We start from the raw sequence: 27,765 nt of genomic DNA, 5'->3' as shown, positions 1-27,765 counted from the left end.
TGATTTATTTCCAAACATTTCTTTCATGAATAGCTCCACTGGTATTGTGTTCATTCAGGACAAAAGCCAAGGCCTAATTCAAATCAATGGAAGTCTTTCCACAGACATCAGTGAGCTCTGGATTAGAGCCCTAGAACTCAGAACACAAACTACATTTTATTATTCAGTGTGTTTACACTCATTATCACCCTTGTTACGCATTTGATTTAGGAGATGGCTGTAATTTAAAACTTTAGTCTAATCCTTTTTCCTAGAGTTTTGCAAGCAAATGAAGTAGACGTTTTTTCCATTTTAATTTCTCCTGTTCCTTTATATAAAAGATAATCCAAGGAACTAACTGTATACAATAGGGAAAGTGAGACATAATTTACAATTATGAAATATGTTTTTCCTCAAATTAGTTCCGTACCAGATATAAATTTTCCTGTAAGAAATAAACTCATATCTCAGAGTTGAATGTTTTCTGTTTCCACATAGCCACACTGGTTGCAACACTGCAGATCTCTCATGCGGCACAAGAAGAAAGATGGAATTTGATAGAACATACGGAGGCCGTGCACTGAAGAGTCTAGTTACAAAAACATTCTAACCACAGATTAATTCCTCGTTTATAGCAAAGAGGATGGGCATCCTGCTTAATTCTAGGGAGGATAAAGGAGTCCCTAAAGTGGCACACACTTGAAAAAAAATAGTAATACAGAAGCCTAGAAAATATCAGCTGGAAGTAACTTCAGGATTGGGGTATGTCAATGCCACATGAAGGGTACTGTAGTGACCTAGTCAGGATATTGTGTATGGCTCTTGTCATCCAGGATTAAGGAAGATGGAGGCAAGCTGGAAGAGAAGACTTCAAGACTGCAGAAGAAGACTGCAAGGATGATCAGAGAAGCAGTGAGCCTGTCACAGGTAAAGGTGGACGATCTCGCCTTGGCAAACAGAAACTAAGGTATGATATGTTTCCTGCTACATCTAAGTATAAGGAAATCAGTAAATGATGTGAAGGGAAAGGGATTATCCAAATTAAAATAACCAACAGTGTCGGTATGAAACAAAGACTGCCCATTAAACAATTTAGGCTCAAATTGAGGAGGTTGTCTAGCACTAGACCCATAAAATTTCAAAATGCTATTGGCCCAGAAGTAGCAAAAAGGCTAATTACTTTCATGAAAAGGATAGGAAGGAAAGATTACAGGACAGCAGTATGCATTTCTGTAGTTCTGAAAGTCAAAAAGAAAAGAAAAAAGAAAAAAAAAAGGGCTCTGATTTGTCTAATCAGAACTTTAAAGAACTGGGTTCACCTCAAGTGCTTTTAACAATTATTTCATGAGCCACAGAAAACAAGCAAGCAGCTTGATATAACTCACACGTGAAAATTCCTGAAATGGCAAGAACTCCTGCAAGTAGCCAGTGTAAACAACAGCCTAATCAATGATCAAATTCTCTGCTTCTAAAAAGGTAAAACTTACCAGGAAACTTTGGAAGTGCATATGAAAAAGCACTATTGATTCTCAGTTAAAATTCCAGGAGTGCTGAAAAGGGAGGAAATATTTTTAACCGATTATGATGATGATCAATAAAGAGCTCCCATGGTCTTGTCCTCATGCCTTTAAGAAATGGCAGGAGAATAAAATACAAATTTATCATTCAGAGATCACCTTAAGGCACAGGTTTCCAGGTCCTAGCTTTTTATTTTACCTTTCACTGAAGGTAGCTGTAGCCGAGAGTGAGAAATCTTCCTAGTCCCTCCTTACCAGTGGGACAGGGTATTATTTGAATAAAATATTCAGACTGAATACTACTGTCTGAATGTTGGTTTGCAGAAAGTTTCTTCTGTTATCAAAGGGAATCCCTCATACAATCCTGTAGGTGGAAACAGCAACGAAAAAATGCAATAGAAAAATGTGTCCTTCCACCTGTCATTCATCAGGGTACATTTTAAGATGGTAACATTTCTACATGTGAGAAATCTTGAGAGGGGGAAAAAAAACAGGGAACACTAGGTATTTTGTCAGGTAACCAGAATTACAAAGTACTCTGCAATGACCGCCTGGTTACCGTACTGTCTAAAAGTGTGTTTCTCACCTTGGAACTCAGTGCAAAGTTCTGCTCATCTCTTCCTGAAGTTAGATTAGAGCATTGAGATGGGGGTGAAAAGAACTTGGGTTTATTTATTTATATTAAACACAGCACTAACTAGCCTCTTCCAAAATTGCACAATTGTCTTGGTACATGAAGAAATCAACCCAGGTTTGCTACCCCAGTTCATGCAGTTTGTTGTTCTGTGCTTGGCTTTCTGTTGTTTTTAAGGGCTGAAGGTCAGGTAAATCGTGAGCCAAAGATGAAATGAAACAGTATAAGCCAAAACAAATTTTAAGGTTGGACTTTGAGAGGGGCAGGTTAGAAAAATGCATTACATCTTGCTCTCTTAGGTTAAATCAAGACCGATTTGTTTGCACTATTGCAATCCTGTTAAAGAGGGTCCTAATACGTTTAAGTTTTACTATGTAAAGAATACACATTTCGTATTCCAGACGTGATGCTAAGTGACATTGTTGCTCTGCTCTTTGCAGTGAACCAACCCTAAACAGAACACACATTGGCCACAAAGCATGTCTGCACACAGCCCTGGTCCATGGCTCACACGTGCTGCCGTGTCACCCTTACACACCAGGGCTGTTTTGGAGGCATCTGCATAGAACTTTTAGATCCTGAAGGCTGCGTCCAGCGTTTTGCTTTCATTTTGTGCCAAAATCATTCTGACAGCAGAAATATTTGATATAATGCTTACTGCTTACAGATTCAGCATCTTGTTCCAGAGACAGACTTTGAGAAAGTGTAACAGACATTACACAATGTGGTATAGACAATTTGTAATTCATCATCTCACAAAAATTTGTGATGACAAAAATAGGTAGAAGTTTGATAGTTCCACCTCACATCGGGACTGAGGCAGTAAGAGCCATCCCTCACTACCAGTCCTCCTGCGTGGGGACAGTCCACCAAGGCATGATAGCACTGCAATAGCACTGCAAACCTCCTGGTGAACAAAACAAGACAGACTTCCCTCTTGAAAAATCAGCTGAACTAAATAAATTTATGTTCAGCTTCCAACTCATCAGCACAACAAAAAGTACAGAGATAATATCTGCCCCAAAGCTTAATGGAAATGGCATTCACATTTCAGAAGAGGCTGACAAATGTCAGGGGCACAGAATTTTGCTGCGTTGCCTTTTCTGTTTTTAACCAGCTCACATCCCTGTTTACCTCAATGTGACGCACATTCCTCCTGCTTAGCTCCACTGATCTGGAAACCAAAGGCTCCTTCAAGATGAAATAAATAGTTCCTGTGGCAATGCCAAGGGGGTGATTTAATATAGTTTGGAGACTTCTCAATTCAATTTCACACCCAACGATTGAGCTAAAAGAAAAATCCACACTTTACATTTCTTCTTTATATGAGCACTGCTATTTTACTGTATCACCAGCAACAGCTTTTCTGAGTACTCCGTATTTGAAGCACTCCAGTTCCAGATGCCATTTAGCTCCCTGAAATGCTGGAAGTGCTCTTTCAAACAGGCTGGCCAAGTGCACATTATATGACTAGATCTATTAGTTTCGTCTCCAGTGCTAGGGAGTGTTCTGTAGAGACATCATTCTTTGTTCTCTGAGAAGCTGCTTTTGATTCCTGTGCTGGCTACCATTTTGTGCAACATCACTTGATACTGTCTTTTTTTTCTCTTTTGCATCATATTTGGCAGTGAAAAAAAGGCAAGAACAGGTTTGTGGAGGATTTAATGCAATTTCTGTTTTCCAAATAGCAGCCTTACATTTTGGCTTGAGAATGATAAAAATAATGCTAATAACAAAGACACGAAGAAAAGATTCAGACTGTCCTGGGAAAAAAGCCTTTGTTTGTTTGTTTTATTTTAAGAATTCAAACAATAACTGAGTAGATAATGTATGTAGTGAACTCCAAGGAGTTCATCTGCAGTATATTTAAGAATGTGCATAGTACAATACTGGCTATCGATTTTGTCTTGTTGCTACAAACATTTAAGCCCAACAATTAATTGGTAGCACAAGGAACAAATTACTGTGTATATGTTAAGCCTGTTTCAATAATTCCTAAAGTTCCTATTAACTTAATTTAGCAAACAAAACTAAGGAAGAAAACCAACCTTAATTAGTTTTTACCAAAAGCTGCTATGTTTATATCAATAAGGGTGTTCCAATAGGAGCAGATCTCTACAGCAAAACAGTTGGTGCTGAGGACTTTCTGATCAGGTGCCATGGACTGAATGCCTATTAGCAGTTGGAGCATATTAGGCACACTACTGGAGTGCATCTTGTCTATTAATTTCTTCTGAAAGGTATCCAGTTCATGAACTGCTGTGTGATGTGAACGAAAAGCGCAGTTAATGAAGATCAACAGGAAAGTTGCCTCATGAGAATCCCCATATCAGACTAAAAATGCTAATGGAGACACAAGCCAGTATCTCTCATAAGAATAGATAGCTGGCACTCCTGGAAAAGCCAAAACAAACAACAAACAAACAAAAATTAAAGTGCTAGGGACAATAATAAATAAGGCACTGGTAGTCAAACTCGTGCAGAAAAACCAGGATTAAAGTTATGCATTATGAGAAGCTGCGTGAAAAATATTCATACTAACTGTATAAACTTAGAAACTGGAAGAAAAGCTACATAAATATCCATCTTCTTATTACACTATTTTTCATTGATCTTTGACAACTTGAGTTTTATCTCCTCAACCCTTCTGAGGTATACCACTCTCCTCTTCTGTGTGGTGACACTGAGGCAAGGACAGACTTGCTTATAGTCACAGTGCTCACTTTTGGGCAACCATGGGAACAGAACCAGTGTTTTCATAACTCATTCAGGAGCATCTTACTTCTACAAGCATACAAAAACCCAGTCAGAGCATCTAGAAAGCTCAGTCTCTTAAAAATCTGTTACCAAGCCTGCTGAAGTGTCAGGGGACGCCTCTGTTGCTGTCAGCGACGCAGAATCAGGACCTCACTGAACAGAATGCTAAATGCAAGAATGAAATATAATAAAGAGAACACTAAGAGCTGAGAAACTTTGTTTTATTTATACTCTTGGAGCTGTAATGTTGTAAAACCACCATAAAATACATACTATTCATTCCCTGTCTCTGTCAACGCAGTTAAACTAGAAAAATAAACAACAAAAAGCCATGGGACAGTTTAAACAAATAAAATGCTTGCCTTGCCCATTCCTGATTTACTGTTTTGCCAACAGTGATCAACATTTATAGCAGTTCAGCTGTTTCTCATCACGGTCACGGGGAAATTTTTTCCCTTCCCTCTCCCCCCAAAACTGCAAACTGCACTAACATGACTAAAAATATAGTTTCAACTTGTCTGGATTTAGAAAGGACACTGACAATTTTGAAAGTGACTATTAAAAAAAACAAGCAAGAGAGTGGAAGAGAATCTAATCTCATGCTCCTCCATAAATGTTATTTAACTCTCGAAAAAAGGTACAAGGGAAAACTATCGACCCACCAATACATATCCTCAGAAGTTTAGTAAAAAAATCTCTGCTAAAATGTAGCTTCAAATACAAAGGAAAACAGTCTACCCGGAGGCAAAAATGTAGAAGTCAGTTTTCACTCAAGGTGTTAGTCTTACTTTGCACCTCTGCACTAGAACAAAAAACAAAGAGCCTCTTACTATCCTCTCTCGCCTTTCTCCCCGCCACTGCAGCCCACAATTAGCGGGCAGAATCTGCAGTACTGTGACCACTGTCTAACGCTCTGGTGGTACTTTTTGACTGTTTCTTATTCTTGCCAGTCTGTCTCGACCATCTGTCATTTGCCGTCTTACACTTCATTTGCAAATTACTCAAGCAGGTCTGTTGTCTGTATACATTTGAACAGCTCCTAGAAGCTACAGCCTCTAAGTCTGGAGTCTCTCTGTACAATAAAGATACATCAAGGACAATAATATGCTCTCTCCAGTTGGGCGACTGAATGGAGTCTGTAGTAAACCTACATATGAATAGCATTTCAAGCTTAACAGTATACAAAAAAAGTACCAGAAATAAACATGTAAGGAAGAGGTAAAAAGAAAACTAAGAAAAAATCATCTTTGGGCTGGAAAAGAGCAAAGGTGTACACAGAGGAAACTTTCTGCTTACAAATGTGACAAATAGAGGGATATGGGAAACTTCTTCTAGGATCCATTTCAGACATATTCTTACTTATTCTGTCTCTTGTACCTCTAGCTCAGTGTAGATGATGGAATAGGAGCACGCTGGTCACACAGCAAGACACCATAACTGAATGGATGACACATACAATTCAAACAAATTTTACCTGATGGGCTACATAAGGATTTGAGGGTCCAGGGTCACATGAGAGGTGCTTACACCACAGCACAGCTTTCTGCATTTCGCGCTTGGTTCATACAGCAAACCCCTTCACATCTTGCTAAACAACAGAGATCGATATAGTTTTCTTAAAATACGTTAACTTGTTCTAGTTCCTAATTTCACTTTAAAACAGAGAAGTGGTCTAAGTGGGAAAAAATGGATAATGGAAGAGAAAAATAAGGTGAAATAAATAACCTTAAAACATAGTTCAGAAACTATGACATCTCTTTTAAATTGAGAGATCCAGAAAAAATGTTGAGTTGCTACAATCTCTTAAGCAAAATTATTTCCAGAAAAGGCTTTTATGATTCATGAAATTTTACTTCTGTAGCTTGCCAGTGAAAACCCATCTTCATCACCAGTTCTTCATGTATCTTTTCCTTTTAACCTATTTTGCTTTGTAGTCCTTCCTTCACTAATTGTTTATAAGAAAACATTTGAGGTTGATGCATTTATTTGAAGAGAAAAAAAACTTTTTTTTATTATTACATAGGATACAGACTTTCCTCACAACAGGAATTGTGCTATCAAAAATGGAAAGATACCAGTGTGTGTGTATATATATAGATATATATTTAAAAAAAAAAAGAGGATAACTACAGGTAACAGTCTGTTCCTCCTAACTTCAAATGGCAGAACCTCCATACAGTAAAATGATTATATTTATACATTGCACTGAAAAAGGCAACTATAGAAGACTGCGAGTATATCATTCTCCCGCATTCACTGATTTGGTGCCCACAGAGGAGCCTCAGATGAGCTGTAATCCGCTGGGTATAACTGATCTTAATGCTGTTACCACTCTGAAAAGTTTAACTGTGAATTTGATTTTGCAGATCATGACAGAAAATGGATGGAAAGCACCTGCATAAACAGAAATGATACTCTTCCCTCCATGCTTCTTCTGTATTGTTACTCTAACACCTGTTTCAGCACTGTCCTACAAAAAAATGAAGATGCTTTCCAGTTTGAATAAGCTTCGGTGAAAAAAAATGTGCTTGAAATATTTTTACACTTAGAGAGGCCGTTTTCTCCTCTATCAGAGGTCACAGTCTTTAGAGGACTCCAGGATCCCAAGCTGCACAGATGCTGAAATATCAAAAAAATGCCATACAGTGGTCTACCTGCCTAATTAAAAAAATTGCAACAGCATATTTTCATTTCCCATATATACCACAATGCTTAATTAGCCTCTAGAACTTTATAGTGTTGTAGTACCTAATGAAATCAAGAATTCAGCATGTGTCAGAAAATTGTGGTTGTGTAGGCCAGAAGAGAGGTTTTGGGTGGACTTGGTAAGCAGCTTCCCAGCACCCAAGAAGGGGTTACTGAGATGACAGACCCAGGCTCTGTATCAGGTACATAAGGGCAGAAAAAGAAGCAATAGTTTATATCTGCCTCAACAGCCGCTAGTACTGTCCTCTACCAGACAGGATACGGACGAGGGAATTTCAGTCTTACAGTGATATAATTGTTTTATTAGGCAGATGGAAGAAACCCCAGGGTGAAAAAGCAAATATTCCTGACCAAACTGCTCCCATGTCATTTTTCAACCAACTGGATAATTTCCAGTTGGCACAGATTTTGTTTAGAAACAAGAATTGGAAAGTAGACTAATCCTATCTTACAGCTAAAAACAGCACTGTTCTTCATCAAAATCATTTTCATTTCCTGATGTGAAAAATATATCAGTAACAGCATGATATTAAAATGATACTGGACTGGCATTATGAAACTGAAGCCACTCTTCATAGAAGCTTGTATCCAGAGCAATCAGTATGAAGGCAATGAGCCCAGTGACTGGCAAGCAGAGTGGTAACCAAATGTGGATTTTATTCTTTTTATGAACAAGTTTTGAAAAAATAAGTAGGACACATAAAAAATAATTAGTATCCCATAGAGTCCAGTTTCTTGCCCTGTGGCACTGTTTCACACTGTCTCTCTGTCAAAGAAAGGTACGTGCCTTGCGACTGCCATTATGTAAGTCTATAATGTGTGTATCTGCAGAGTGGGAGACAAACGTTTAGACTCGAGGAGTCTGGCTTTGAGGTCAATGAGATTTTCAAAGCACTAAAGTTTGGTGCAAATAGATTCTAAGTGACACGAGAAGATGTGGGACTACCAATTTTGGGGGAACTAGTCAGTAAAATAAAGGTAAGCAACCTGCTCACTACTGAGGTTATATCTTCAAATGTCAGAGGGTCTCCCAGACCACTCAGCCTGATGCACGGACTATACCTGCATCCAGCTGCAAATCAGTACATTGCAGAAGCAGTGTCAGTTGTAGTCTTACGAACAGAATTTACCCTTTTCAATTGAAATTGAAAACTGTGTACTTAATCAGTATGGGATACTAGTATTTGATTAAGAAGGACAAATTATCAACTAAAAGTGAACAAGTTCATCCTACAAGTCCCTCAGCACAGTCCACAGACTCTCTCTAAGGGATACTCAAATCAGAAACACAGTAGATCTGGACTTCCTACATATAAACCTCAAATTTGATGGAAAACATTTAGAGGAGAATAAATCAAAAGAGGCTGAAAGCAAGGTTACCTTCCTATAGATAAGTGGTCTCAAAATAGAGTAGTTCAATATATATCAATCTGCAGGTATTATCAGCCACATACTTCACTTTACACACAAGTGCGTGCTCCTATTAATTATCATTTTACCATACTTATACCAATTACTCATTCCCAAAGCAAATTCTCCTTATCCAAGACGTTTTCTTTAGAAAATTCTTAATGTCCATTTGCTCTGCTTCTGTTTCACTATAAAACTACAGAAACTATAAAATTACATAATATAGGTAAAGCTTAAGCAGAAATTTTAGCAAACACCGAGCAAATGACATTAAAAAATATTCTGTATTGTTTTCTAGGATGCAGTATGCATTAAGTAATCTCCTGTTTCGGGACTGCTACTGTATGCCACGCATATAAAAACAATAAAACAATATGTTTTTATTCAGCAATACTTAGTGACTTCAAGCTCTTTCCCCTACCCCAAGAAATATCACTACTTTCGGAGTTAAAATTGTGGGCAGGTAGCTTAAATCACTACAGTTTTTCAACAGTTTCAGTCTAGTTATCTGCTACAAAAGCAAGAAATAGATATCTAAGCATCTTTCCTCTTTAGTCATTTATTTTAAAAATTCAGACAAAAATGCATCAACTTCCCAAACCTCTAAAACTTTAAGTATGCCAATAATTTACTCCTGTCTAACATAAGCAGCATACTTATTACTGTTATGGCCCAACATTTGGCTTTGCTCCCAGCTCTCGTGATTAATAAGAATTTTTTTTAGTTCAACGATTCTCAGATTATGGTTCAAGGACTAGCAGTTGCCTGCAGAAAGCTGGCTGGTCACACAGTCCTGGAATGCCTCTAATATAATCAGCTGTTTCTAAAGATAAAGGTACTACCTTTCACACTTCAGTAGTTTTCTTCTTAGGATCTGTAAACAAGATAGCAACATGAAACCTCATTTTTAGACAAAAAAAAGTGCATCTGAAAAGTCTAACCAGCCTGAAGAGACAAATGGCACACCTGCAATAGCAAGCTTACTTAAACTGACCAGCGGCCACATTAGCACAGAACCCAAACTAATAAACTGCCACTCCACAGAATTAACATGCTCAAGAAGACCACAACAATATCCACAACTCGAGAGCTTTCAGTCAGCTTGGCAACAGAGTCAGAAAGTACCTGCCTCTTGCAATCCACTATCCAAGCACCACGTGGGACTAGACTTTTATTCCACAAACTCAGGCTCTGTAACAACTTCAAGAAGCGGAATAACCCCCCAACACCAATAACTAGCTATAACAGAAGAGTGTAAACGCTGTAACGGCACCATCAGAAAGGCTGCCATCCTGGCCTCTTTCCTAAGCTTCTAACGTTCTTGCAGCTTTGCCTTTTTCTCTCCAGTTGTCTGCATTTGCTTTAGAGCACACTGAAAACTAGCCATGGTAGCCCAGCATCAATGTACCAAAGAGAGAGAATAAGTGATACACCCTGTCTTCCGTACGTCCAGAAATTACATGCAGGGAATCGTATCCTGGGCTGCATAAAAGGAAGGGTGGCCAGCAGGATGAGGGAGGTGATTCTCCCCCTCTACTCCGCTCTCGTGAGACCCCAGCTGGAGTACTGTGCCCAGCTTTGGAGTCCCCAGCACAAGACAGACATGGACCTGTTAGAGCAGGTCCAGAGGAGGGCCACAAAAATGATCAGAGGGCTGGAGCGCCTCTCCTATGAGGAAAGGCTGAGAGAGTTGGGGTTGTTCAGCCTGGAAAAGAGAAGGCTCCGGGGAGACCTTATTGTGGCCTTTCAATACTTAAAAGGGGCTTACAAGAAACGTGGAGAGAGACTTTTTACCAGGGCCTGTAGTGACAGGACAAGGGGCAACAGTTTTAAACTGAAAGAGGGTAGACTTAGATGGGGCATAAGGAAGAAATTCTTTACGATGAGGGTGGTGAGACACTGGAACAGGTTGCCCAGAGAAGTTGTGGATGCCTCATCATTGGAAGTGTTCAACGTCAGGCTGGATGGGGCTTTGAGCAACCTGGTCTAGTGGAAGGTGTCCCTGCCCATGGCAGGGGGGTTGGAACTAGATGATATTTGAAAGGTCCCTTCCAACCCAAACCATTCTATGATTCTACATTTGTTTTGATTACAAAAGAATGATTCTGCTGACTATTACTCATTGCAATTCACTAGAACTCAAGAGATTTGCTTCACACAACTGCTTAGACACATGAATTTCTTTATACAGCTGTGATTTTGATTTCAGGTGTACTCCTTTGCACTGAATTTCATCCTGTTGCTTAATTAAAGGTTGTTCAGAATTTTGACCCTGCCCCACCAGCACGGTGTCATCCATATATTTTTTTAAGGTTTCTCTCTGTTAACTAGTGTCATTAATCTCAATCCGGTTCCAGGAAGAAACGTGTGAGCTTGTCTACTTAAATGCCTTCACTGTTTGAGAATGAACCACTTCTGTTTTAGACATTTTTTAAACAACTATGCACCCACCTTATGGAAATTATATTTAGACTGTAGATTACTTATGAGAATGACTTGAACAGCATGAAAGCTTTAGTCAAAATACCTACCTTCCAAGTCTCCTTTATCCCACTTATCCAGTTGCCCTGTCAAACAAGGAAGGCATATTGATTTGACATGATTTGCTCTTAGACAACTCAGGCCCAATTACTTCCAAAGTACTTACAAACGTATTTCCAAAATTCAAGTTAGATAAAAAAATCTGTAATTATCCAGGCCTTTCTCCCCCTCCTTCTTTTAAACACAAACGCTATTACTTTCCATCTCCCATCCTCAGTAGTCTCTCTGTAACCTATGAATTCTCAAAGATAATTTCAAATAGTAGAAAGATTATTTCAACTATATCCTAAAGCATTCTTTGGTAGATTTTATCAGGTCCTGTACACTTGAGTAACTGTCTTACCTCTGTATTTTTAGCAGTTTTTCTCTGCTCTGGCCACTACTAGGGCTGTTTTTTTCTATTAATTTAGCTGATTATCTGTCAAGCACTTTATATAACACACATGAAGTCAGTCATACCATAACCCTCCCCACATTGTTCGTTATGTATGTATCTTGCTGTTAACAGATTTGCACATTGTTTTCCTCTTACTTTTTATGCATCACAAGACTTTCCTTGTTCTTATTTAAGTCCTCTGCTAATTGGAATTCATTTTGTGATTTTGCACACTTGGTTTTCACTTTATATATAAATTCTTAAACTGCTGTAAAGCAAAAGGAGTATCTGATCTAGCCATAACAGTCCCTTAATGTACGTCCCATCTGTCCTTTGCATCAGGACAGATAATCTCCATTATGCATTCAAAAGTGCCTCCTTAACTGCTAATTCTCATGCACTTCTCAGTCTCTCAGATAATCTTCTTAGGAGGCACTATTTACCAGCTCCATAAGACTGCTGAAAAAGACTTTTTTAAAAAAATAATTTTCCTTGGTCATCTGATCTCAGACTTTCTTGATTTCAAAAGTTTACTTCAAAATAATTTTCAACAAAAGTACTTGCCATTATTAATTTCTTCCTTAATTGCTAAGATCAAAATCGAAAAATCAAATACAAATTACCTATCTCCATTTGCTGAAAGAAGTGTGCCCAGAACATTCTCATAATTTGATATATCACATCTTACTGTATCACTTACTGTTCGGATACTTTCAACTATTTACAAATTATTGTTATTTATTTCTAGTATCATCTACCGTACTGGACAAAAACAACAAGGGAAAACACACAATTCCTTCTTGCATTCCAGAAGGATGAAGCAGAAATGAAGACAGAGAAGGTAGGAATAAGATATATTAAAAGAGAATAGATTTTTTTTTTCCTTCGGTAGGGTTTACAAAATATTTTCTGTCCCATGCATGCATATGTAGCTTAGTCTAGCCACATTCAATCATTTAATTCTTTCTAAGACATTTAACAGCAAAAAGTTTTGATGAGGGAGTTGAAAGGAAAGCGGCAGCAGCCCAGAGCAACGGTTCACAAAGGGATTTTGTTACCTGGAGGCGGAATGGAAGCCTGTGGAAGATGCTTTCAGGAAAGCAGAAAGCTGTGAACGTTAATTTACCCAAGGTTTCAATGATGCTAACACCTGCTTGGTGAAAGCTTTGTCACCAAGTCCGCCTTTTTTTGACCATCACCGGGTTTTTCCAGCATCTTGTGTCAGCTTCTGCTCTCAAAGTCCTTAAATCATTCCACTATACCATGAGAAGTCAAAGTTGTCTGTTCTCACCTTGGGCTTCCATTGATTATTCTTGTTTTCATCAATTCTCCCTCCATCCTAACTTCTCTGCTGCTGTCACCCACTTAATCAGAAGGCCTGCCACAACCAACCTCCCTGCCCCAGCCTTCACAAGAGTTTTCTCCATTCTCGGTCTTACACCACAGAGGCACTTCTGATGGGGGGGGTGAAGCCCTACCATGATATTGACTTCCCTCCTCTGAAACCCTGTGCTCCCTTTCCTCGTTTCAGCCACCTTTTTGAATAACCAACTGTTTTCCTCCTCCCTCAGGTTAAAACCACAGCTCAGAGGACTTCCACCTATGACCTGCTCCTTAAAGATACTTGCTTCTCTTAAATAAATGTTCCTCTTTGAGGGACAAAGGCCATTTCTGATGGTGGGTTGTTTTGGGGTTTGTTTTTTTTTTTTTTTATCAGCACTAGCAAATAAAATAATAGTCCCCCAAACAAAACAAAACAACCCCCTCCCCCCCCAAAAAACCCAAACCCCTCAGAACAACTAAAAAGGACCCACACCAAACCAACAGCTACAGAGAAGTGGTGGTTAAAACAGATTTCCCAGTATAGTTCTAATTATTTAGACAACGAAAACATTTGTATTCTTATTGGTTTAGTTATTGGTTTTCTCTGAGAAACATGGAAAAGTAACCAAAACTGAATGAACCTTGTCATCAGGCAAGAGAACACACAGCAAAGGATGATGACACTTGAGGTTGGTAAACTTGGAGTAAGACTTATACAGCAAATGAAACAATCATTTTCTTATCTCCTCCATAAATGGAATTTCATTTCTTGAGAGGATTAGCCGTTCTTTTACCATAATTTGTTCATCTACATGCACACCAGCACATCTGACCTACACGAATAAAAGGACAAATGAGATTTCTGCAAGGTTACCACTTCTCTGGCCATGACATGGGTATAACACAGCAGAACTCGTGTTGCGTGATTCAGCAGTCTGAATGCCTCCACCTTTTATAGTCAACTATCAAGATTACTCACTGCAATATATGAAGCAGACAGATACTTCCGCAAGTGACAAATGGAGCTGAAGAAATTACTGCGTACAGCTGCCTGCTGATACTCCTCTGAGCACAATAGGTTCATTGTGTTTCTCAGCTCAGTGACTATTATTTCAACAGATAGGACTATCTGGTGCTGCAAAACTGGAGGCTCTTCCATGCTGCAGCACATTTCTCCTGCTAAATATGAAGCCATCCTGCAAGATAAAGTCCATCTCTCCATCCAGATGCTGCCAGAATCTCAGGCAGATTCTGAAAGGTAGCAAGTTTGGGCTAATCCCCAAAACCCCCCAAACCAGCTAGGAACTAAGCAAAGCTCCTTGCTCTCTGGAAAACATCTAGAGTTCAAACAGCATTTGAGATTGAACATCTACAGAACCTGATTATTAAAAACAAGGATTATTAATTACACCAGATCTGATACATTCCAATCCAGTTTCCTAATCAGAAAACTTATCTCCTGGTTCCTTAGTTCTCCATCTGCAAATGAGAATTCTTAGAACTTTCTATCTATAACACCACTTTGAAGTTTTTCAGCAACTCCAGGAGTACAGAATAGACACACTGCCATGGAGATGCTGCTGCAGCACCCAGCTCTGCACAGGCCCATCCAGCTGGTTTCCTATCGCACAGTTTGCCGTGCAGACATCCTGCAAGGACAGTGGGGCTGTTTACTCCATCAGAGCTGCTACAACCAAAGGCTTCTCCTTGATTCAGCACCAACAGAAATTCCAAATGGGACCAGTTAAATGCATCACAAGAACACTGATGTTGTGAAAAAGGGATCTGTGCTTTCAGGAATTAACATGAACAACGCAGAAATCAACACGAATTCTAGATGGAAAGCACAGGCTGGAGCCAAACTTGATGGCTACATGTGCACTTTAGAAGCACTGTCAACAAGAAAAAAAAGGGGAGAAATTTACTATTTGGCCAGAAAAAATTAAATTTATAATATCCTATACTGTAGTTAGTCCAGAAGGCAGCGAAGTTGTCATGCCTCAACCTAGCAGCAATTGAGGCTCATGTGTATGATCTACACCAAACAAAAGAGTCAAGACTCAACACTATGAAGTCAATAAATACAGTTACTTCAAGGAGGGTTAGACAGTACAGTCTCAGAAGTCTCCCATGGGGAAAATTTTAATTCTGTTGGCATTTAGAAGGAAAAGGTGCTTATTGACACCTAGATATATTAATGGGGGAAATTTTCAGGAAAAGCCCATGCACAGAGTCCTGGCACCACTATAAATATGTGGATGGAAAACACAAAATCCTGCAGCAACTAAGCACTGACTAGAGGCTTAGCTTGGACAGTTTCCGGACCTTGGCAGCTTGTGCGTTAGCCAAGTGTTTGATAAACTGTGGTACTCTTCTTGTTCAGCATCTCTTCACCAAGGAAGAATTCACTGCTCGAGATCACACTGTCATGGTTGTTTGCATTCTAGCATATGATTAGATAATATCTTCCAAAGCAAATATGCTGTTTAGCACATGAACGATCAAAACTAAGTAGATTATTTAACGCCTTTGGTAGAATCACCCCTAGAAAATATTAAAGGAAGAATTGTCCAACCATGAAGCATATCCATCAGTCTGTGTACAAAAAAATTTATTGAAAGAGATACGCACAACAAGGTTGGTGCAGACCTCTGCCTCAAAATCTGCAACTTCTCTCAATATCAAAGTTTAGCTCATGCTAAGAAGCCGCAAATGGCATCAGTAAAGCTTGAGACAAAACAATGCACATATACAGTACCTTCAGAGAAGAATGAGACTAGATCACTATAGACCTGAAAACAACATGCCCTTGAAAAACTTTTTTTGAGAAAAACGAAGAATTTCGGTACTTCACCTCTCTAGGTTCTTCTGGGAATTCTAACCAAAGTAAGTATTTAATGAAAAATCAGTATCGCACTTCCATCTGTATTAAAAGTACCTCAGTCTATAGCTGTACTGATTAATTCTTCAAATCTGCTGAAGAAAATCATCATCTCTTCATTGCTCCTCACATAGGCTGGGCCATTTATCAGTATAATTGCAAGGTCCATCTTACGTTATTACCTGCCTTGGATTAATGCTGCACCTTCTAGCAAAACATTCTAGCTGTTATTTATTTTCATTTGACCACAAATTGCTCATTGTCTAGTTATTCTTATGAAAAGGAAATATCTTCATGTGACTTCCAACAGAAAGGAGGATCAAAAAGAATACAAAAACCTCTGACTTGTTCTGCTGTTCACTCTGTTAGTATTAAAAGGGTGAAGAACAAGAAACAGAAAGTATGCCATATTCACAAGTGCGTAAGCACCTGCAGCTGCCACTGACCTCCAGTGAAACAGCAGCATTCCCTTCTTCTGAGTCAAGAAAAAAGCAAATACTAGTAATTGAAGGTAAGCCTAAAGGGCACATCATGACCCTTAGAACTCTTACCGTTGTATCACTTCTTTGGAAACTTCTTAGAGTTCAATTGCCTTCACACGGGGGCTGTTAGAAGGACAAAGGCAAAGTCTAAACTATTTCTGTAACACAGGTTACCGGCAGTGCCTCAGTCTGCAGTAGCACTGGGGGCATGAGCCCCAGGTTTGCTGGTTCAGAGTCTCTCAGTGCTGACACTGAAGCCATGCAGCAGGGTCGATGTGCTGAAACAGCACTACAGCTTTTGGGAAGTTTTGAAGAACAGGGAGAACAGGGCTACCATGAGAAGTGTGAAGTATCTCTCTGGACATGTACTTGCTTATTTAGGTACTAAATATTTCTGTTGCTTTTGAAATTTTTTCATATTTACAACATAGCAACTAGTGCTTTATATAAAAAAAACAGAGAGATTACAAACCTCTTAAAACAAAGCTGACATCTTTTATCTAACTCCCTTATTTTACATCAGTTATATCAATACTACAGCTTTTTGAACACTGTAGAAAAAGAGGTTGCACTTTGCTCTCCAAACCAAACATTCCTATTTTAAAAGCGTTAATACAGACAGAGTAAATGAGCAAGAAAGCTAAGTGTTTTCATTCTTCCTCTTTGTTACTTACTCTAGATGAAGACAGTAAGCAGAGATCAAAAGACATGTATATCTATTTCTCAAGCAGAACTATTGGATCTTGAAGATTTCACAGATGCAACATTATTTGCAAATAGAAAGAACTATCAGGTACAGAAAATACCAACAGAAGAAGTTATAAAGCAGTTATTTCAAGCCATCAGGGTATTTTTGGTAGTCATGCTGTGGTTTAGTTTCATCCTTATAGCCCCAGTCTGTGGAGTCTTATGACTGCGCAACAGTCTCTTCCCACAAATCAAGCTCACGTGGCTAAGGAGAAGAATTTGAAAAAAGAAACCCTGAAACTCTCCCAACAAGTCATGATTCCTGCCATTGGGCAGCTGGCAGTATCCAGAGGGGCAGCAACACTCCTCCCTTTTTCTCCAGCTTTCTTCACTTGACTCTGATCTTAGAGCACTTAAACGTTAAACCTCAGAACATCTTTGTGAATGAGCCACTTTTACAAACGGAGAATTGGAGAGCAAAAAACCCAAGAACCTAGTATGCTTTTGCCCTTTAGACCCCAGAAGTTTAGATACGATGTTAGACTGCTAAACCTCTTAAAGGCAACGGCAGGGCAATGACTGATCTCCAAACCATCCATCCCAAACAACTAGTATTACCAGTGTGCTCACTGGAGCATTTGAACTGAATAATTAGTTTACAGATTGACAGAGATCCTGCTCCAATGGGGATTAATCCCCCAAAGCAATACGGTCAAAACAGTGAAACTATTTCTACCATTTCCCTTTGCTGCCTGGCTCATGTCCACATTGTTTTTTCCCTGCATTAAGATAATGTTCCTATCCACATTACTTCACATTACTGTCTTCAGATACAAATTCGATCAGTCTGGATCATTAGTATTTCTTCTCTGCTACAGTAGTGCCTCGTGGTCCCAGTCATACCTTGTTGCCTAGCGGAATGGTGTGTGTGAACATAACTGAAGAGAGAACATGAAGAATTAATAATATAAGACTATCTTGCTTAGAGTAAGAAGTATGAGTTTAAATTATCTTCCACTGTTTCAGTGATGTCTGGAATTTCTCTATTAGAAATAAACAAGATATTCATTAACTAATTGCTTATGTAACAATCGTCATTACATAAAATTATCATCTAGAGGCGCCGGAAGAAGATTTTTAATTATCCAGGTGAACTTCAAAGCAGAACCGCACTTCATGATTTCTATGGTTGTCTTCTCAAGTTTCCCAATTCCTGATATACCAGCACTGTACAGTTAGTAGCGTCTTGATTAGCCTGACCCAGTTTTTGGATTATAAAAGACAATTCAAAGCAGCAGCTGATCAAAACTGAAAGGCCTGTTGGATGGGTTCATGGATGGTAAACCAACGGTGTCAGTGCTGTGGGCCAGCTGCCAGTTTCAGGGCATCCATACAAGCCTCTGTTTGTTGAAAGGATGAGCCACTCCAAATGCTGAAACTAAAAAGCTTTGCTTTCAGTACTAAGTAATCGCTCTCCTGTTCCAGAGGCCAAATGGAAACAAGAGTATTTCCGAGCCTGTCTGCCAGATGCTAAGAGCATAATGCCTACAGAATAAGGTCACTTCCATAGGTGGAAAAGCAGCAATAAGCTAAGCAGCTCACTCCACTCCAAGCCCTGTGCCCAGTAGCAGCCTTTACCTCTCTGTAAGAACGTCCTAGCACTGGAGGGCTGTTGCTCTGCAAGAGTGACAACTTCAGGAGCCATCGTTGCCACCTGCTGCGAGAGCTCCTGCTCTACAGCTCAAACACATACCAAGCTCTTCCACTGCAGGCCTGGCAAACAGGGCAGCTCCTGTCCACCCCCCTCTCTTCAGCCTGCTGGCTGCAGTCAGCCTCCCAGGTGCATACAACCCACATGCTGCAAGCGGGACAACGATGGATGCCTCAGTACAGCCAGCATTCTTCTCCAAAGCCTCACTTCAGTTCCAAACCTAAATTGAAATAAAGTAAGCTATGCTGCAAGGATATCCTAAAACCTAAAACACAATCCTTGCTGACATTAGAGAACTACTTCTACAGGACTAACAGCTCATTTTAGCAAATCTCATCAAGCACCACACATATCATGAAATCTTTAATATATCTGTTCTACCACTGAAGGAACATTCCCTTCACACAGCCAGAAGGTTCCCTACAAAAAACTTTCCCCTATGTGAAAAGCTCTATAGCAGAAGAAAACTGAAAGGACAATAGGCTAGACTTCAGTTTTCAATACTACTTGTGCTTTCCAGTTGACCTGCAGAAGGGCTGGGTGGAGAGGTGCACACAGGAGAACAGGGAAGGGGGAGAAGGCAGGATTTCTGTGCTTGCTTTTGCTCTTTTACTTCAACTTCCACACCCATCTCTTCTCAGAAACAGCCTCCTTCCTTTTTAACCTTAAACCTTGATGTTCCCATCATCCTATCAAAGACAAAATAAACATTTTGATGTTGACTGTGACCATACTGTCAACAAAAAAAAAACACCTTGAAGTGAACCCCTTTTGCAGACAAAGCAACATATTCTTTTTTTTTTTTGCTGCAATTCTCCTGGGTGTGAGCAAAGAGCAGTAGGTGTCTCCACCTTTAAAATACCAGTAGCACTGAAACTTTCACAAAAAGGATGCCTACACTGCAGCCTGCTGTGTAGAGAGACTGGGGATCGGCGCAGAGCTAGCTAGGCTTGAGCACTGGAAGCAGCCTAGCTGCGGCAGCACTGCACACAGCCTCTGACAACCGAGTCTGTTGACGACTAAGTGAAAATTAGTCTGCAGTGAGCTGTGGGTCACTGAGGACAGACTGCTTCTAGCATCTAAGCCAGACAACTTCAAAGTAGACTTACTGTTTCTAAGCTGCAGTGCAGTCTGCAGTGCAGCGTCCATTGTAAATATACCCAAAGTCTTTGCACCCAACATTTTAATTCAGACATCAGAAAAAAAGAAAAAAAAAAAAAAAGGCAGTTTTAACCAATGCAAACAAAGTACAGAAAGTCCAAAGTGACATGAAAGGGATTACAATTCCTGTAATGTCTCTGTAACCCTTTTGTTCTCTTTTATCCCATGTTCCTGGGCCACACTTTCCAGATGCTCCAGCTTGAATCAGGCTAATCTAAGTCTTACCAAAGTCAATGGAAAGCTTTCTGCTGATTTTATGGAAGGCAAAATTTTGCTTTTTCTTTGCTACTGCCATATGAATAAGGATACAAGAAGATCACTACAACTTTAATTTCTTGCATAGTCTTATGTTGAACATGGACCAGACACTAAAAGACAGTTGCTCCAGGTACAAGCTGGTATCAATGCAGGTGTAATTCCTAAATTTAAAAAAAATACATTCTCAAGTAAAAAAGAAGAAAAAAAAAAGAATAAGCAGACGAACATTTTACTACTTCAAAACACTACAGGAAACATGTCCCAATGCAGGCAAGCCTGCTCACCTGAACCGTTCCTCTGAATTATTCACTATTCATCTCTAAATCCAGTATAAAACTGTTAAGAAAAAGCTTCTTAAATTAAGAAGAATCTCTTGCTGGCAACTCAAAAGCATCTGTACAAAGTATGCATGATATCACCTGGTAACAAACTAACAGGGAAATAAAAATCATAATAACCTCTTGCAAATGAAGTGGTTTTATTTCCAGATATTTCCATTGGCTTCAATGTTTGACTCAGAATTAAACAGAACAAGGGTTCAAAATTTGACCCCAATTTGTAAATCCTTTTTTTCCCTGTTCCATTCTTTCAATACTAAGAACAATCAGATTAGAAAGTAATGTTGTCTGTATCTTTGTCCTTTAAATAAACTGCTGAATATCACTGTATTATGCCTATGAGCTCTTTCAGATGATCTATGAAAAGCATACTTAAAATTCCTCTTTCAAACTTAATTTGCAGTGATTTTCTTGCAGTAATATGAGAATAAATGAAAAAGATAATTGATTTCAACAGTAAGCAATTACACACAATGACTTTTCTACAGCAGTTGTCTCATTAAGAGACTATGAGCCCAGCATATCAAGCCTTAGATTTAAGCATTGTTTTTGAGGTATTCATATGATATGCAAGATGCACAACTTTTTGTGTTCTGTTATATTGCAGATGCACCAAAATACTTGCTACAAACTTTTAACCCTTCACAAAAGATTTATACTTGTATACATGATTTGGATCTGAAGAAAAGAAACAGCTACTGTTCAACTGAGTACAAATATCTGAAGACTATCAACATCAATAAATAACATTTACGGCAAGGATGATCTAAAAGTGACACTGGACTAAAAATATCTCGACAAAATTAACAATGAATGATTTGTTATGAATATGAAACATGCATATGCACAGATGTCAGTTATATAACCCATTTCTTATATCATTAAAGAGTAAACACCAGCCTATTCTTTCAGCTTATCAAAACACAGTAAAAAGCAGGCACATTTCTCTCCCATATTTCTCTCCCCTAATTAACACATTTTTTAACTGCATGTCTTTTACTACTGCAGCAGAATCTCATTTGCCTCCTTATTCTGAATTGCTACATACAAATGCCTATTGCTCCCAAAGGCTTTCCTAAGAAGCATATGTAACAAAAGAATTATAGGCGCATACCTTAACCTCTTGGTTGGCAAAAATCTCCACATCCACCCCACAGGCAACCAGAGTGGAGACATCACAGTCCATGCTACGGGCTGGCATCCCCCCCTTTTGTACACAGAGTTAGGCAACCTCAGAGTAACAAATGATTGGAAGGAAAAAAAAAAAAAAAATCTTCAATTCAGTATTGCAATTGAACAGTCCAAAATTCTGTTTCAATGCTGACAATAACTGCAAGCTTCCGACACAAGCTCTTTGCACTTAACTGAGTTGCTCCTTGCCTTTCCCTCGTACACCCACCAACTGAGCAGGCACAGCATAGTAACAGCGCTATTCCATCTCTCATGGCAATGACATCACCACAAAGACTGACATAAGCTAAATCTATTTTTTCAACCCTTTTATCTCTAGGCAGCACAGTGGATCAAATTGAACATGATTATGTGCTAAATCTGAACTCGGACTAAATCAATTCAAGCAGCGTTCACTGGCAACTGAGTCATAGCTGTTGTTTCAGCTGAGTACTTATGTTGGCAAAAAAAGATCGCCTGACAGTGAAAGCTCCACTCTGAGTGTAAATTAACCCAGCATTTAAAGCCACTAAGCTCAAGGTAACGTTCGTTACTTTATTATACTTTAAAATCTACAGCAGAGCACTAATGAAAAAAAAACCAAACCAACAAAAACCTCAGCATTCTGCTTTTAATAGCTCTAAGTCTTCTTTTTTAATAAAGCACATATAACCCCACACATGAGATGAGAGAACATCTAGTCCTGTCATCAGGAGTGATCAACATACAGCAAATTTGATCCCAGTACTTAGACATACAAGTTGCACTATGACTCATCTTCAGAAAGATCAGAGGCATGTCTGTGTGTGATTTGGAAGTCAATACCCCTTCAAAGAACAGAACACGAAAATTTCCCTTGAAATGAGGACTTCGCACTAGGCAACCTTTATACTATCTGTCCTTAGGGTTACTCCTTCACAAATGTAACAATATTCAACTGAAAGAAATAGAGTTAAGTGAAGATGTTTTACACCTGCTGACTCAGTGATCTGTTTATCCTTTGCAAGTTCATATTTTAATGACAGAAATAAAATATCTACAAGTTTAGGACTTCTAAAGTTGATCTTTGTCCCAGACTTGCACCATTATTTTTCACCTAATGTTTCAGTCTTGTGATCCATAAATTACTTTTAATTGTTGCAGGCCTCGAGATGACATTTATGTGTAAGTCAGATTAACAGGCAGAATTAAAATATTTAACTATTGATATAAACCTAGCAGCAGCACATAGCTCAGTGTAAGAGACTGTTCTGCTTAACTCTGCTTCATTGACAGACATTGCAGCTTGTACCACGTTCTGTGATGCTGCACACAGTTTTAGACAACCCAGTTTAAATATCAGTAGCAAACTATCTCAGACACGTATGCTGAACCATGGTCAGTTTGGGCTGCAGATTACCATACTCTTAATGAAATTCAAAATGAAGACACCTGGGGAAAATATATCAAGTTCTTTGCACCAAAACTGTTCATTCAGACACCTAAAAGGAGAAGCAGCTTCAGATTAGACTCAAGCCACCCAGCTTCCCATCTTACTCTTTCGCTAGCACCGTAAATTTGGTAAGCGCAGGGAATTCCAGATTAGCCGATGACAGAACAACCTCCGCTGAGAAATCCACTCTTTACCCCTACGAGCTGGCAGTAAGGTTAGATGCTGATAGAGAAAAGCTGAGACATCTTATCAGAACATTCTTTTCCAAGTTCTATTAAATTATTTGCCCACTTTTTAACTTGCATTTATAGTAGCCCCCTCAGCAGTAATCACAAACTAAGATCCAGAACCAGGACAGAAACATATCCCAGCACTGAAGATTTTACAAACCAAGACTGTACCGGATCAACAGAAATGGATGGGGTAGTACAAGGCGGCAAATGAATCAATATGGTTTATCATGATAATCAATTGTTTTGTACACCAGTCACTTAATCACTGTCAAGTTTTTTCATAAACCATAGGAAAACACTTTTTAGAAAGAATTTGAAGTTAACATTTTTGTGCATGTTTAGAGGAACTTTTATTCATATATTTGAATATCATATATATGTGATATCATAGAAAAAAAGCCATAAAGATGCCTGATGGAAGGTCTAAGCAGGCAGCAATGGAAAAATCATGCCATCAGAAAACTAGGAAGTTAGTAAGTGGTTATCAAAGAGCTGGAAGGAAACACTGAAAGCAAAGACAAGTCACGTATATCTGAGCCTAATGAAAGTTTTAGCAGTAATGGACAAAAAGGACAAAAAAACCATAACAAACATTTGAAAAAGGAAAAGATCAAGAATTAGACGATGCTGATCACTAAGGTCTAGACAGGCATCCGAAGTGAAAGCGATGTCTGGCCTGAGTGTGGAATCATAGCAGTGATGGAAAAAAGATCTGACAATACAGAGCTACACTGGATAGTTCCATAATGATTTATTTCCTTTTTTCATTTTTAAAACTGTCACCTATCAATTTCAATAGCCCATCTCCTTAATCTTCTTATGAAAATGGGTACATGGTGTGTGAACTGACCTGTTCCACTTCATGATTATTCTTGCACTTCTACTATTCATCTCCTTTCAAAACAGAATCATTGCAATTTTTCCACTCCATCTGAGTAAGGAAACCTTACTGAGATCACAATTACTTTCATTCTTGTTTCTTCTTGCCTATTCCTAAACATAACCTATTTTTTCCCCTTAAGAACCACTCTAGCTCACTAGGGTATTTTAGTGAGCTCTTTACAGAGACAACCTAGCGGGTTTTGCTTCTCAAAAAACTAAATTCAATTCACCAAACTCGCAAGAAAAAATAAAGCCATATTTCATGCATATTTTGAAGTATCATATTTAATAAACAGAAATTGATATGACACGTATGCACTTCAGCATACTCGAAGAACTTACTCTTTCGGTAGGTTCTCCAGATCACAAACTGCTACTAATCACAGCTTTTGTACTAACATGTGCACAGGAGAGCCGCTCTCTTGGTGAGTGCTAAGCCAGAGGATCTGTGGATCACGTATATACCTTAAAACTTCACCTGAAAGTTAAAGGCTAGACAATATATGGAATATTAATACTGACCAATACAAGCAGATTTTTTTTTCCAAGTAAAACAGTTGGTGCTGAGGACCTGACATCAACAGTATGCCTATTTCAAGAGGGATTATTTTAGGCTAGGTCTAGTATGCCGTGTGGACTGGTACCCAGCAGCAGCATAGTAGGAGCAGTCCTGGAGGCATCCTCTGGTTTAGGTTCATCTGAAGGGAACCCAGATGCAGAGTGCTCTGTGATGCAAGCCAAAGCGCAGAAGGTGAAAGACCATTTCAGAAGAAAATGACCTGAACTAGAATGTTAATGTACGTGCATCCAAAAATATGTAACTGTATTGCCGTTCCCTACCAATTTTACATTGGGCGTAAGATCACGACCACTAATTCTGAGAATGGAGAGAAAGCAGAGAGTTTTGAACAGTCATTCAGAAGTTTCTCAGTTTGTTTCAGGTTTTGTCCATGGTAACAATTGTGCATGGAATTAAATGGTCACTATTCACTATGTGTCAATATTTCAGGGGAGTGAATTTAAGAACAATTGAGACCCACTTGTATATTTAGGCTGAGTACAGAAATACCAAGTTCTTACAGTTACATATATTGCCATCAAACAGGTTCTAGAACTCAGAATAATACTGATTAAATGTAAATCCAAGTGGTATCGTTCCTTCACAAGAACCAAAGTAATCCTGTAGCATCACTAGACTCTCTGATGATTAACACTTCACGACCATGTCTTTCACGATCATGTCTTATACTTGAATCAGCAATCCCCTTCAAAAAGACAGAAAGTTTCCAAAATCAGAAGGAAAATAAGTCATGTTGTTCCAGCCAGGGACAATCTTGCATTCTGGATTTGTACAGTTTTTGCCTGGGATAACACAGTCCTAGTCTACAACCTTTACTCCCGTGCGTGGAGTTTTTGTTTTTTCCTACAGTGTTACCATAGTTATAGCTATGTCTCAGCTTGATAAATATAAATAGCACAACAGATCTAAGACTTTTCAAGCTCAACTGTCAAGTCATTAAAACATCTTGTGCAAAATCTTGACCCTCCTTTTGCAAGCAAACTACTACTGATATAGCCTTAGGGAAACTTCACTGTATCTGGACCTCACGGTAACATCAGCCGCATTGTAACCAAAAAGACCAGCTAAATTCAGAAGCAAGTGTGACATTTTTTGCTCACTGGATAAAGCTTGTGCTCATTATCACTAGTAATGGAGGGATTATTTTTGTAGCTGCTCTGCTTGCAGGTGCAAACCATATTAGGGTGCTGTACAAATCCAGAACAATAAAAAGAAACCCTACATCAATGACCCTTTGACGCTTGAATGGAGCACCGTAAATAGATTCACATTATGTCTGACTCAGATGTTTTTAATGATGTGCATCTTTATCGATTTCATTCAGCCTACTACACAAGTCAAAAGTATTTAAACTGAGCTCCCTTATATACCTGTCACTAGGAACATACTTTTACAAATATAATCCTATTTTTTAACAGAATTATAGAAGATAAATACTTTTACGTTACTAAATTTTTATGGGTTTTTAAGAGACAGCCCTGAAAAAAGCCCAGAAAAAAGACAGTTCTTCCAGTTTCTCTGTCTGCAGCAGCAGCAAAGAAAGGCCAACCAGATATATTCTTCAGGAGCAAAGTTAGCTCCTTCAAAGAGGTCTTTCATAAAGACATTAAAAGAAAGTGGAATACTGAAGACTGAGTAGGGTTCAGCTCAGCCATAGAAGGAAAAAGAACATGCATAATTTTTTTTTTTCTTATGACAGTGAGCATTGACTCATGCTAAAGTAGATTACCCCCAAAAGGATGGAAGTAACAGATAAATCCAGCCAGAGGAACACACCAGCAACACATCAGGCCAGGGGAGTCTGGGCCAAGAACTGGGAACTGAGGGGAGGAGTTATCCTCGTCTCTAGCTACGCAGCAGTTTATGCTCTGTATAGATTGAAGGGTGAAAGGCTAGCACTTTCAGGACACAATTCAGAGAGAGATGTCTGAAGTTAATGGAGATGTGAAAGCAGATGAGATAAAATACGTTACCCGATGCTATGAGCTAGCATCGCCATGCCAGAGCAATTCACTGTTACCTGGAAATAATATTCCCACTCTTAATTCCCAAACAGAACGGCCATCAAACTCTCTTAAGTTATGCCCCTTTTAACAATGTTGTGAGGATTTTAACTCTTGATGTATACCCTTTTAACAGATGAAAAAGCCCAAGATTCCATTAATGTCCATTAGCAAACTTCTCCAAGAATGGAGTCAGCAGCTGAAACAAGAGTGTGTTAAGCCAGAGGAAGCCTATCTGCATCAACTTACTCTTTCCTACGTTCTAAATTACTATCGAAACTTCATGAATTTTCAGAGGCTATGGAACACAGCAATATCAAAGACATAAAATAGAGCATCTAGAGCATCTCTGAACCCCCTAAAGATGATAAATAGATGAATTATACATCATGTAAAATATCTTTTAGATAGAAAATCTAACTGGCATTTACAATAAATAAGGAAGAATGAACTATCCAACAGCCACAAAACCACTGATTTTTCCAAGATGAGTTTGACCTCCAAGCTAAAGTTGCTACAAATTCTAAATTGGCAACAATTGTGGCAAAAAGGATTCTGATTCACCCCTTCTCATAACAAATAATCATTCCTATGGTTTGAAGATTTTAAAGGACATAGAATTTTGACCGGAGAAAAAAAGAAAATGGAAGTTTAATTAGAATAACCCTAAATCAATAAGTTCTTCATATGTGCAGAAACTCCAG

At 38.9% G+C, this 27,765-nt stretch overlaps 1 protein-coding gene across 2 annotated transcripts in view; it reads right to left on the bottom strand.

Annotated features, from left to right (window-relative positions):
• The window catches only part of RCAN2 (regulator of calcineurin 2), an 88,648-nt gene that overhangs the window by 15,148 nt on the left and 45,735 nt on the right, over window positions 1–27,765 (bottom strand). The window contains exon 1 of one of the 2 annotated variants that reach the window (XM_050894328.1): window positions 21,876–21,987. The exons of the other annotated variant lie outside the window; for it this stretch is intronic. Within the exon in view, the coding sequence (XP_050750285.1) occupies window positions 21,876–21,962 (87 nt within the window). The 5' untranslated portion in view covers window positions 21,963–21,987. Of the gene's footprint in view, window positions 1–21,875; window positions 21,988–27,765 lie in introns of those variants that run through there. 2 annotated transcript variants of the gene reach the window in all.

Source organism: Gymnogyps californianus, chromosome 3 (genome assembly GCF_018139145.2).
Source record: "Gymnogyps californianus isolate 813 chromosome 3, ASM1813914v2, whole genome shotgun sequence".
NCBI lineage: Eukaryota > Metazoa > Chordata > Aves > Accipitriformes > Cathartidae > Gymnogyps > Gymnogyps californianus.
Note: the sequence above shows the minus strand (reverse complement) of the source record. Positions and strands in the feature narration are given on the sequence as shown.